This window comes from Manis pentadactyla, chromosome 15, assembly GCF_030020395.1.
Source record: "Manis pentadactyla isolate mManPen7 chromosome 15, mManPen7.hap1, whole genome shotgun sequence".
In the NCBI taxonomy this organism is placed as follows: Eukaryota; Metazoa; Chordata; class Mammalia; order Pholidota; family Manidae; genus Manis; species Manis pentadactyla.
The window spans coordinates 34,062,534-34,076,585 of record NC_080033.1 but is presented as its reverse complement, the minus strand read 5'-3'; the positions used below and the strand labels follow the sequence as shown (position 1 = coordinate 34,076,585).

Genomic DNA, 14,052 nt, shown 5'->3' with positions numbered 1-14,052 from the left:
TCTGTACCTGTATTCTAATAAATATGCTAGAAGATGATTCAACCTGACCACTGTCACGGGAACTTGAGTTCCAATGGTGGGAAAAGGCTGTAGTGAACCATCAACTCCAGTCTCCATAACCACAACACTTCTGAGATAGTATCTGAGACAAACAGTGACATTATGACATAAGACACTGATGATCTTCTTAGTCTCAAAGAAAATGACTTGAAGAATTGTCGGGGCTTACTTTGCCCCATCCATCAGTCACTTTTCTGAACCTGAGCTAATGAGTCTACTGCCCTCATCTAGCAACAGAGAATAACCCAAGATGGAATTGGTTGTGTATGTACTCATCAGGATATATACTATACATGATCTTTCTATTCTTCTGGAAACAAAAACACACCACTGTGATCAGAAAACTTTCTTCTCCAGTTCAGCATCAGGATGTCCTTTAGCTCTATGGCAGAGCCTGGCAAGCACTCTTCTTGCATAAAGGATATTTACAGTGGGAATTACCCCTCTGCACCATGGCTATGGTGGCAATGTGTGTGTGAACAGTCAACTTTCACTTACTGATGCAACGGTATCTTCTAGTAGCCCTTCTCACAAGCCATGCTCCTCCTCTCTACAGAAGGTCCTACCCACATCTGTTAGAGGAATTTTCAAACTACAGAGAGAGATGAACCTGAGTACTAACTCTCAGGGTTTCAGAAGAGCAGAGCTGAGACTCAGACCCAGGAGTCACAAAACTGTTGTTTCCAATGTCTGTGACAGTTGCTGAATGTAAATTATAATTTATTTAAGTATTTCTATTTAAATATTGCTAAATATTACTTAATAATATTTCTATATATTTGTCACTATATTTAGACAGAATATATTTGAAACCATGATAAAACATGGGATTCTTACATTGAGAGGATTATATGAATATATTTCTCAATGCTCCAACTTAGCATTTATTATAAACTTATCATTAAAGAAATTAGGGCATTTTATCACATCTTCTTAATGATATTTTATCGCAAAGAAAAATGAGTTTAGAAAATAGTTTCAGAGTGAAGATTTAAATGATGGATTTTTTTCTTGAATGAAAAGGTAAATCTGATATTTAAAAAAATTTTTTGGAACACATAATCATAACCAAAGCTAAAACTTACTCTTCTCAACAATTTCCCATTAAAATAAAAATTACCATTTGTTTTATTCTATACACTGAAGCACACAAAGAGGAAAAGGTAAACCTTTTCACACTTCTCATCAAGTTCTGAACTCCTTCAGAATTTCAATAATTAAAAGAAAATGGAGTGGTCAAAAGGTATAAACTTCCAGTTGTAAAATAAGTAAGTCCTGGGGGTGTAATGTACAGCATGGTGACTACAGTTAATAACATTGTTTTGTCTATTTGCATGTTACTGAGGGAGTAAATTTTAAAAGTTCCTATCACAAGAAAAAAAAATTTAACTGTGTGGTGAAGGATGTTAACTAAGACTTATTGTGGTGATCATTTTGTAATATGTAAATATTGAATCATTATGACATACACCTGAAGTTAACATATTATTATATCAATTAAATCTCAACAGGAAAATTTAATTAAGAAAAAGAATAAGAAAATGGCTGAAAGATTAAAAGAAAAATGCACAGCTCTCACCTCTAAATGTAGAAACATTCAAGAGCCAAGATTTCCAGTACTAATAGTTGATATTCCAGATTCATTACCAAGTGGTTTTGGTTTAATTCCTGATTCTGTCTCTCCACTGTATGTCCTGTAAAAAGCCTCCTCAACTCTCTGACCATTCATTTTGGCAGAAGGGCCCTTTCAGCTCCAAAGATCTATGCCTCTCTGAGTTGTCACCAACAGGGGATGCTCTTTGAAATAGCATGCTTTTTGAAAGCTCTAAATTAATTTAAAGACAGATGATCAGGTCTTCCAAAACACTCTATCAACAGTCTTCAGAAGTAACTGAGAACATCCATCTGACCTGAAATCCATCAAGTCTTCAGGATTCTTGGGGTTTTCATTTGAACAAAAACATTTCTTGTTTATGTCAGTTTTTCTTCCAGCCACTGACTTTTCATTAGTCCACAGCTCTCTTAAGTACATAGAGCTACATTATAAAATGATTAAAGACTAAAAAGATTATTTTTAAATGTGAAACTGCTTGGCAGGTATAGTTTTAATTTAACTGTTGTAAAGGTGGGAATTTTAACACTTTCAAAGTCAAGTTTCTGTAATTCTCCACATCAGAAAAAAAGATGAGAGAGAATTTACAAACTAGGATACTCTCCAAAAAATGGAAGACAGAGAGGCTCTACCTGCAACACATGACACCTATGCAGCTAAATGAGTGTAACATTATTTGTCTATAGTTCTATCTGAAATGATGGAACAGTCAAGTCAGTAAAGCATAACTATTCTTGAAACATACGTGAGATAAAAAAGGTCAAGAACCAACTCCGCTTAGAGCAGTTGTTCTCACCAGTGGCTGCATATTGGAATTCCTGAGAAGTATAGAAAAATCTCAACACCAAGGCCTCCCCCAGGCCAATTAAGTCAGAATCTCTAGGGGTAAAGCACAGGTATCAGTATTGTTTTTTAAATTCCTCAAATAATTCCAATGTACAGTGAAGAGTGGGAAATTATGGTTAGGGAACCATACTGGCATTATTTATAACTCAGAGTAAAAATGCATAGTATAGCAATTCAGTGTTTTTAGAGCAATGGCTAAGAAATCTATGAAAGCTTCTTGGGAAAAGGAGATTGAAGTAGAGCCCTGAAAGATAAGTAGTTAGGAAAGGTACCAGGTATGTGTTAAGGTAGTAGGTGGAGGGGGTGCACACTAGAAATGTAAGCAACATATACTAAGACTCAGGTATATCACGATGGTACAATTGCCAAAAAGAGCTGACCACTAATTAATAACACCTGACCTAGACATACCACTCTATTCAGCCCACTATATGGTATGCCATGGAAGGCAGAAGAGCAAGACTTGCATCTTTCTAGAATGCTGCTGTACCACTCTGGTTAGAACACTACTCCTTTCAGTCTCCCTGAGATATTTTCTAGAGGTTTTTCAGTTCAGTCTCTTGACTCTTCTTCTTTTGTATCACCAGTACTTCATAGGTAAGAGGTAACACTTAGAGGGTTTAATATCTGCCAAGCACTATGCTATGTTTTTAAAATTTTTTTATTTATTTAATTTATTTTATTTTGTTATCATTAATCTACAATTACATGAAGAACATTATGTTTACTAGGCTCTCCTCTACCCCAAGTCCCCCCCACAAACTCCATTACAGTTACTGTCCATCAGCATAGTAAGATGTTATACAATCACTACTTGTTTTCTCTGGGTTGCACAGCCCTCCCCTTTTCCACACCCCCCACATTATACATGCTAATCACAATACCCCCTTTCCTCTTCCCCGCCCTACCCTTCCATTCTCCCCAGTCTCTTCCCCTTTGGTAACTGTTATTTCATTCTTGGGTTCTGTGATTCTGCTGCTGTTTTGTTCTTTCCGTTTTTCCTTTGTTCTTATACTCCACAGATGAATGAAATCATTTGGTGTTTGTCTTTCTCCACTTGGCTTATTTCACTGAGCATAATACCCTCTAGCTCCATCCATGTTGTTGCAAATGGTAGGATTTGTTTTCTTCTTATGGCTGAATAATATTCCATTGTGTATATGTACTACATCTTCTTTAGCCATTCATCTACTGATGGACACTTAGGTTGCTTCCATTTCTTGGCTATTGTAAATAGTGCTGTGATAAACATAGGGGTGCATCTGTCTTTTTCAAACTTGAGTGCTGCATTCTTAGGGTAAATTCCTAGAAGTGGAATTCCTGAGTCAAACAGTATTTCTATTTTGAGCATTTTGAGGAACCCCCATACTGCTTTCCATGATGGTTGAACTAATTTGCATTCCCACCAGCAGTGTAGGAGGGTTCCCCTTTCTCCACAACCTCACCAACATTTGTTGCTATCTTTTGGATGGTACCCATCCTTACTGCTGTGAGGTGATATCTCATTGTGGTTTTAATTTGCATTTCTCTGATGATTAGTGATGTGGAGACACATCTTTTCATGTGTTTGTTGGCCACCTGAATTTCTTCTTTGGAGAACTGTCTGTTCAGCTCCTCTGCCCATTTTTTAATTGGATTATTTGCTTTTTGTTTGTTGAGGTGCGTAAGCTCTTTATATATTTTCGATGTCAACCCTTTATCGGATCTTTCGTTTACAAATATATTATCCAATATTGTAGGGTACCTTTTTGATCTATTGATGGTGTCCCTTGCTACACAGAAGCTTTTCAGCTTGATATACTCCCACTTGTTCATTTTTGCTTTTGTTTTCCTTGCCCGGGGAGATATGTTCATGAAGAAGTCGCTAATGTTTATGTCCAAGAGATTTTTGCCTATGTTTTTCTCTAAGAGTTTTATGATTTCATGACTTACATTCAGGTCTTTGATCCATTTTGAATTTACTTTTGTGTATGGGGTTAAACAGTGATCCAGTTTCATTCTCGCACATATAGCTGTCCAGTTTTGCCAGCACCATCTGTTGAAGAGACTGTCATTTCCCCATTGTATGTCCAGGGCTCCTTTATCGAATATTAATTGACCATATATGTTTGGGTTAATGTCTGGAGTCTCTCATCTGTTCCACTGGTCTGTGGCTCTGTTCTTGTGCCATATTGTCTTGATTACTATGGCTTTGTAGTAGAGCTTGAAGTTGGGAAGTGAGATCCCTCCCACTTTATTCTTTATTCTCATGATTGCTTTGGCTACTTGGGGTCCTTGGTGTTTCCATATGAATTTTTGAACTATTTGTTCCAGTTCGTTGAAGAATGTTGTTGGTAATTTGATAGGGATTGCATCAAATCTATATATTGCTTTGGGCAGGATGGCCATTTTGACTACATTAATTCTTCCTAGCCAAAAGCATGGGATGAGTTTCCATTTGTTAGTGTCCCCCTTAATTTCTCTTAAGAGTGTCTTATAGTTTTCTGGGTATAGGTCTTTCACTTCTTTGGTTAGGTTTATTCCTAGGTATTTTATTCTGTTTGATGCAATTGTGAATGGAATTATTTTCCTGATTTCTTTTTCTATTGGTTCATTGTTAGTGTATAGAAAAGCCACATATTTCTGTGTGTTAATTTTGTATCCTGCAACTTGGCCATATTACGATATTAGTTCTAGTAGTTTTGGAGTGGAGTCTTTAGGGTTTTTTATGTACAATATCATGTCATCTGCAAATAGTGACAGTTTAACTTCTTCTTTACCAATCTGGATTCCTTGTATTTCTTTGTTTTGTCTAATTGCCATGGCTAGGACCTCCAGTACTATGTTAAATAACAGTGGGGAGAGTGGGCATCCCTGTCTTGTTCCTGATCTCAGAGGAAAAGCTTTCAGCTTCTCGCTGTTCAGTATGATGTTGGCTGTGGGTTTATCACATATGGCCTTTATTATGTTGAGGTACTTGCCCTCTATACCCATTTTGCTGAGAGTTTTTATGATGAATGGATGTTGAATTTTGTTGAATGCTTTTTCAGCATCTATGGATATGATCATGTGGTTTTTGTCTTTCTTTTTGTTGATGTGGTGGATGATGTTGATGGATTTTCGAATGTTGTACCATCCTTGCATCCCTGGGATGAATCCCACTTGGTCGTGGTGTATGATCCTTTTGATATATTTTTGAATTCGGTTTGCTAATATTTTCTTGAGTACTTTTGCATCTACATTCATCAGGGATATTGGTCTGTAACTTTCTTTTTTGATGGGGTCTTTGCCTGGTTTTGGTATTAGGGTGATGTTGGCTTCATAAAATCAGTTTGGGAGTATTCCCTCCTCTTCTATTTTTTTGGAAAACTTTAAGGAGAATGGGTATTATATCTTCTCTGTACGGCTGATAAAATTCCGAGGTAAATCCATCTGGCCTGGGGATTTTTTTCAGGGGTAGTTTTTTGATTACCGCTTCAATTTCTTTGCTGGTAATTGGTTTGTTTAGATTTTGTGTTTCTTCTTTGGTCTTGGAAGGTTGTATTTTTCTAGGAAGGTGTCCATTTCTTCTAGGTTTTCCAGCTTCTTAGCATATAGGTTTTCATAGTAGTCTCTAATAATTCTTTGAATTTCTGTTGGGTCCATCATGATATTTCCTTTCTCATTTCTGATTCTGTTGATGTGTGTTGATTCTCTTTTTCTCTTAATATGCCTGGCTAGAGGCTTATCTATTTTATTTATTTTCTCAAAGAACCAGCTCTTGGTTTCATTGAATTTTTCTATTGTTTTATTCTTCTCAATTTTGTTTCTTTCTTCTCTGATCTTTACTATGTCCCTCCTTCTGCTGACTTTTGGCCCCATTTGTTCTTTTTCCAATTTTGATAATTGTGATGTTAGACTATTCATTTGGGTTTGTTCTTCCTTCTTTAAATGTGCATGGATTGCTGTATATTTCCCTCTTAAGACTGCTTTTGCAGCATCCCACAGAAGTTGGAGCTTTGTGTTGTTGTTGTCATTTATTTCCATATATTGCTGGATCTCCATTTTAATTTGGTCATTGATCCATTGACTATTTAGAAGCATGTTGTTAAGCCTCCATGTGTTTGTGAGCCTTTTTGCTTTCTTTGTACAGTTTATTTCTAGTTTTATACCTTTGTGACCTGAAAAGTTGGTTGGTAGAATTTCAATCTTTTTGAATTTACTGAGGCTCTCTTTGTGGCCTAGTATGTGGTCTATTCTGGAGAATGTTCCATGTGCACTTGAGAAGAATGTGTATCCTGTTGCTTTTGGGTGTAGAGTTCTATAGATGTCTATTAGGTCCATCTGTTCTAGTGTGTTGTTCAGTGCCTCTGTGTCCTTATTTTCTGTCTGGTGGATCTGTCCTTTGGACTGAATGGTGTGTTGAAGTCTCCTAAAATGAATGCATTGCATTCTATTTCCTCCTGTAGTTCTATTAGTATTTGTTTCACATATGCTGGTGCTCCTGTGTTGGGTGCATATATATTTAGAATGGTTATATCCTCTTGCTGGACTGAGCCCTTTATCATTATGTAATGTCCTTCTTTATCTCTTGTTACTTTCTTTATTTTGAAGTCTATTTTGTCTGATACTAGTACTGCAACACCTGCTTTTTTCTCCCTATTGTTTTTATGAAATATCTTTTTCCATCCCTTGACTTTTAGTCTGTGCATGTCTTTGGGTTTGAGGTGAGTCTCTTGTAATCAGCATATAGATGGGTCTTGTTTTTTTATCCATTCAGTGACTCTTTGTCTTTTGATTGGTGCGTTCAGTCCATTTTCATTTAGGGTGATTATCGATAGGTATGTACTTATTGCCATTTCAGGCTTTAGATTCGTGGTTACCAAAGGTTCCAGATTACTTTCCTTAATATCTAAGAGTCTAACTTAACTTACTTAGTATGCTGTTACAAACACAATCTAAAGGTTCTTTTCTATTTCTCCTCCTTTTTCTTCCTCCTTCATTCTTTATGTATTAGGTATCAAATTCTGTACTTTTTGTCTATCCTTTGATTGACTTTGAGGATAATCAATTTAATTTTGCATTTGCCTCACAATCAGCAGCTCCACCCTCCCTACCGTGGTTTTACTACCTCTGGTGACAGCTATCCAACCCTAGGAACACTTCCGTCTACAGCAGTCCCTCCAAAATAGACTGCAGAGATTGTTTGTGGGAGGTAAACTCTCTCAGCTTTTTCTTATCTGGAAATTGTTTAACCCCTCCTTCAAATTTAAATGATAATCTTGCTGAATAAAGTAATCTTGGTTCCAGGCCCTTCTGCTTCATGGCATTAAATACATCATGCCACTCCCTTCTGGCCTGTAAGGTTTCTGCTGAGAAGTCTGATGTTAGTCTGATGGGCTTTCCTGTGTATGTGATCTTATTTCTGCCTCTTGCTGCTTTTAACAGTCTGTCCTTATCCTTGATCTTTCCCATTTTAATTACTATGTGTCTTCGTGTTGTCTTCCTTGGGTCCCTTGTGTTGGGAGATATGTAGATCTCCATGGTCTGAGAGACTATGTCCTTCCCCAGACTGGGGAAGTTTTCAGCAACTACCTCCTCAAAGACACTTTCTATCCCTGTCTCTCTCTCTTCTTCTTCTGGTATCCCTATAATGCAAATATTGTTCTGCTTGGATTGGTCACACAGTTCTTTCAATATTCTTTCACTTTAAAGATCCTTTTTTCTCTCTGTGCCTCAGCTTCTTTGTATTCCTCTTCTCTAGTTTCTATTTCATTTATTGTCTCCTCCACCATATCCAACCTGCTTTTAATACCCTCTATTGTGTTCTTCAACGATTGGATTTCCGACCTGAATTCATTCCTGAGTTCTTGGATGTCTTTCCATACCTCCATTAGAATGTTGATGATTTTTATTCTGAACTTCCTTTCAGGAAGAGTCACGAGGTCCATATCATTTAAATCTTTCTCAGGAGTTGTATTAAGAATTTTACTCTGGACAAGGTTCCATTGACATTTCATGTTTGTATATGGCACCCTCTCGTGTCCAGAAGCTCTATTTTGGAGCTGCTCAGCCCCTGAAGCAATGTTGGGGGTCGCAGGGGAGCTGTACTGGTACTTGGGGGGAGGAAAAAGCTGTTCCCCGCCTCCTGGCTGCTGTGCCTGTCTCCACTTCCTGAGCCAGTGGGCCGGGCACACAGGTATAAGTTATTGTCCCAGATCAGCCGTATATGGATCTCTGCTTTCCACAAGCGGCCATAATCCCAGTCTGCCCAGGTACTCTGCCTGTATTAACTTTCCAACCCGGTAGTCATGTGAGTCTCATGAAAGTACCATGAAATGTAGGTTTGTGCTCCCAGAGCAGATCTCCGGAGCTAGGTATTCAGCAGTCCCAAGCCTTCCACTCCCTCCCTAATCAGTTTCTCTTCCTCCCTCTGGTGAGCTGGTGTAAGGGAAGGGCTCCATTACCCCGTTTGGTGAGGTCTGCTCTTTCCTCCAGGTGTGTGCAGTCTGACCCCATCCTCTTTCCTGTTGCTCTCTCAGGATTAGTTGCCCCAATTAAATTTTCTAATTGTATCCAGTTTTAGGAGGAAGTCTCTGTCTCTCCTCTCATGCCTCCATCTTTTATGCTAAGCTTTTTATTTGCATGAAAACCTTCTGAGTTACATCTTTGTGTCATTAATTCTACTGTTTTAGATGAGGAAGCTGAGACTTAGGTAAATAACTAGCCAAAGTCACAGAGCTCACTGGTGGGAGTATAAAGCACATAGTGATCCTGTCTCTTAATGTCATTTCTTTATGCCACATTAACCTTCTACTTTTTCCTTTCCTCCTTCCCTCTCTCCCTTGCTTCTTACTATCTATCTCTAATTCTCTACATACACACACACACATTCATATACACCCACAAACACACATTTATATAAATGTGTTGAGAATGAGGCAGGAAAACACACACATTTAAATGGGTGTGTCAGGAATGAGGCAGAGATAAAAAGGAAATGAAAAGTAATGAAAGATACATGTGGGATTTCTATGAGAATGTTGTCTCTTCCAGGGAGAGAGGAATGTTGATACAAGCAAACAGAACATTTCTAGAGGCATCAAGAATCTCTAGTAGAGACATAGTATTAATACTCCTGATTTTCAATAGGCTTATACACCCAAATCTCCATGAGCTCTGATCCATCCAAATCTCCAGCCAGAGTTCTTGAGAGAACAAGAGTGTGATTGACAGTCACATTGTGAGCACCCAGAATGAACTGCTGCTTCCCTCTTCCTAATCCTTTCAAGGCAATGGGCATTTTTCGTTCTTCATGTACTGGATATAACCAAAGTCTGTCTTCCAGAGGAAGTTGGAGTGAAGAGAAAAGAATTTATATATTTGGGGAGGGGCAGAGAGGTAGTTATCATGCTCGAAACCAAAACTTTCTCAAATTCAAGATTTGAGGTACACGGTTTTATAATCACTATAACAAAAAACATGTCACATTTTGCACATATGCATAACTTCCTAAAATATATCTTCACTGACTTAGAATCTTAAATGCTTAAGCTTAATTATAATATGAGTTGGAAACTTCCTTTGCCCTCCCATTTTAGGAAACTTGCTAAAAAAAATTAGTCAGCTCCTTGATCTAGAGAAGTAACCTGTATTCCTACATTTTATTGTCTTCCACTGACAACTCAGTCAGGGTTCAGAAACTGGTTGAATATCTTATTAAAATTTAAGACAACCATCAGTTTCCCTTCTGTCCCAAAGAAAATGAGAATTGGACACATAATTACATCCAGTTGAGGGTTAAGCTAGGATCAAAATTTCCAATTCTTTGGCTGCACACATTATTGCACTGATTCCCCTCAGCATTCAATATACATTAATATACATTAAATTGAAACCAACATGAGAACTGACATGGAAAATATGTGGTATTTAATGCCAGGAATATTTAAAAATGTGAAAGTTCAACAACACACTTGAGGGAAAATGAGATTCTTTATGAAGAGACTTTTTAAAATTAAGCAATGCTTTTTAGTCAGAAAACTAAAATTTAACCGGCAAGTCATATTCAGAAGAAAGGTTGTTCAACCATGGGTTGCTAGATAAATTTCAGACTTTCTCTGACCATAAGGAGTGAGCTGATTATGAATTGCCAAATTAATTGAATATGCAATTCAAAAAATAATCAAAGTTTGTTGTTTTTATTGCTGTTGTTTTACCTGGTTGCCAAAGAGGTTGAATCCATTAATTGCTTCTAGAGCTGCTTTTGCTAAGCCAACGGAGCTAAAAGATAAAAGGAAATAGTTTATAACTCATATATCTGGTTGCAAAATAAGAACCATTATCTGATGAATATTCACAAGCAAGTTTATTAACACTTACAATGACTTCCATAATAAAAATAATATCTAAAAGACTTCAGTCTGACATTTCACTATTTTAATTTGTCTTTTTTATAGTTAGCAATCTTCTGGGAAAAATATTTCTAAGTTCACCTTGATCTAGACAAATGGTCATACTACTGAAGGAAGTAGTTTTAATTCCAGTATCATTTCTATTCACTAAGTCAAAAAAAAAGAGATGAACTTTAGAGGAAGGTGTATTATGATGATATGAACACAGTAATAACCAGGCTGGGCATCATTAGTTAAGATCAATTTAACAGAGCTTTTCTGACATCAATTGTGAACCTTAAAAAAGATTCTGCATGTCATACACTTATCAGAGTGTAGTTTAATATACCCATCCACATACTCTTTGCTCAGAGTCCAATAAATAGGAATTACTTTATGTTCACAGAACTGATCACCATACCTCTCATTTTTTGCTATATTCTTCTCTTTTGTAATGAAATGTGTACTCCTTTGGCCTTTCAAATGCCATATACAATAGTGCTGGAAAATTGGAAGAACCAAATTTCATTCAAAATATGACACTGTCATCTTATAAATATCAACCTTTAAGTACCTTAAATCTAATATCCAGTTTATTTTATGTATTGCAACTTTTTTTACTCAAACCAATTGCGTATGGCATTAATATCATTTAAAAATAATGATCTGTCAATCATTTCAGCATTTCTCTAAAGCAGTGATTATCAAAATGTGATCTCCAGATAAGTAGCATTACCTGGAAACTGTTGGAAATGCCATTCTCATTTCTCTCTGGGAGTGGGCCAGGGCCCAACAATCAGTGTTAAAAAGCCCTCTGTGTGTTTGAGCATGCTTTAAATCTGAGAACCACTGTCTTAAGCTATTCATGTCATCACGATCTACATTTTCTATGGGTTGTTTACATGAAATGATCTCAAGGAAGTGTTATTTTTATTACAGGATAGTAAATAGGTGGGAAACATTTTTAAATATATGGATGGGAAGGTGGACTAGACATAATCTTCCCTATTCTTCTTACTAAGTACAATTAAAAACCCTTGACATTACATAAACATAACCATAAAAAGACTCAGGAAGATAACAAGAAGGCATACTGACTAGGAGCCTTGAGATTCTAGGAACAATACTGTGGTAAGTTCCCTGAGTTTCCTTATTGCCTCATGTATATCAGACTTAGAGCTGAGGTAGCATCAAATCGGAAATGCCAGTCAGTGAATAAAAAAAAAAAAAACCAATACAAGCCTGCTCTGTCTAGTCAAAGGAACAGAAAAAAGGCAGTCCAGCAAAACAGAAAACTGATAGACTATAAGCACTCAGGAAACACTGTGGCCCTACCCCAACCCACTCCTGTAAAGGCTGAGTGGGAATCCTAGACTACTATATTACTGAATCTATAATGAGGAACACACCCAACCTCCAAACCTCTCAGCTGTGGTATTGTCAGATAAGCCCAAGGAGGAAGCCAAAACTTTCATTCCCAATGGGTGGTAAGAAGTCTCCTTTCTCATACCATAGTGTCAATGGAGATCACATATAGAACCTAGACTTCCACTCCCATCCATCAGAAAAAAGGTGAAGCTCCCCTTCCTGCTGGGAGGCCATCAGTGAAAGTCCAGTGGAGAGTGAGGACATTCACTACTGCCCAGCTATGAATAAGCCACAGCCTTTCCCTATCATGTAACTAGAGGCCAACCTGGTATCAGTAATGAGGGATATAATAGTAATAGGCAGAAAATAGGAAAAGAAGGCATAAAATATCCTTCCCTTTTGGAAGGCAGAAGCAGAAGCCTATTGGGGAGCTAAACATTCCACCCAGACCCAACGGTAATGAGGAGTCTCTGTCCTGAGTGTCAACAAAAAACCTGGCTTTACATTCTCAACTGGCAATAACAGGGTGATGCCTTTCCTTTCTTTGCCTGCCAAAATAGTGTTCAAAAAATACAGCTAAAATGGAAAGTTAAATAAGACCCACAGTCCTACACTACTCAAAATGTCCATGTCTCAATCAAAAATCCCATATCATATTTAGAACAAAATAGATCTCAAACTGATTGAAAAAGAACAATAAGTAGATGCTAACACTGAGATGAAAGAGATATTAATTTTCTGACAAAGGTGTAAAGCAGCCATAATAAAAATGCTCAAATGAGCAATTATGAATATGACTGAAATAAAGATAGGAAGCCCAACTATGAAACAGTCTTGGCAAAGTTTTTAAAACTGAAAAATACAATGATCAAAACAAAAAGCTTAGTGGACAGGATTGATGGCAGAATAGGGAAGACAGAGAAAGAACTCAACTGGATTCCTAATTAAAACCCTTAAATAGAATTCGTGCCTCATATCAAATTTACCGAGTCTCATAATTCTTCCAAGTGGTAAAGATACCTCAAGACAAATGCTGGGCATAGAAGCTACAGGGCATAAATATGCAAAGAAATAAAAAGCTAACCATTTCAAACAATAAGGCTTCTCTCTCACTTACCAACTTTACATTTCCCTGTATGGCCCCGGAAGATGACTGGTTAGCCAGAGACGGGTAAGATTCCTCAAGGGAGGAACAACCTAAGACAGGCACAGTCGCAGGGGGGTCATCAGGTGAGAAATTGGGGATCAACAGAGGTGAGGCTTAGAACCTCACCCCCCCGTTCTGAGAGAAATCTTCTGCATATGTGGATGTTTTATTGCCCTTGTCTAGCTTGGATTAACACATAGTCTACAGGCACACACCTGATCATCTACATTTGCTCTCTTACAACACTAAACTATGTTTTCTACCTTTATCTTGTATCTACCTACCACTTCAGCATTTTATTAAAAATAATAATAATAAAGAGAGAAATGTGGTATCCACATATAAATCAAGTATAAAAACAAAATGAGTATTCATATTTGAACTGACTGTTTATAGTTCATAATGCATGAGCAAAACCGAAAGTTTCTGTGATGACTGCCCTTGTACTGTTCACTATGTAACTTATTCACTATGTAAGAATTTGTTCTCCATGTAAGAACTTGTTTGTTATGCCTCAGAAGATTGGAGACTGACGAAAATTAGGCTTGGGGTGGATTAATGATTGTGCATTGAGCATTGACTCCCCTATACAGAATTTTATTGTTGTTAACAACCATTTGATCAATAAATATGAGAGATGCCCTCACCAAAAAAAAAAAAAAAAAAAA

At 37.2% G+C, this 14,052-nt stretch overlaps 1 protein-coding gene across 4 annotated transcripts in view; it reads right to left on the bottom strand.

Moving 5' to 3' along the window:
- PHKB (phosphorylase kinase regulatory subunit beta) overlaps positions 1 to 14,052 on the bottom strand; it is a 351,182-nt gene that overhangs the window by 164,064 nt on the left and 173,066 nt on the right. For all 4 annotated transcript variants that reach the window (XM_036927464.2, XM_036927463.2, XM_036927465.2 and 1 more), the window contains one exon: positions 10,696 to 10,759. In XM_036927464.2, coding sequence (XP_036783359.2) covers positions 10,696 to 10,759 — 64 coding nt within the window. The remainder of the gene's footprint in view (positions 1 to 10,695; positions 10,760 to 14,052) is intronic.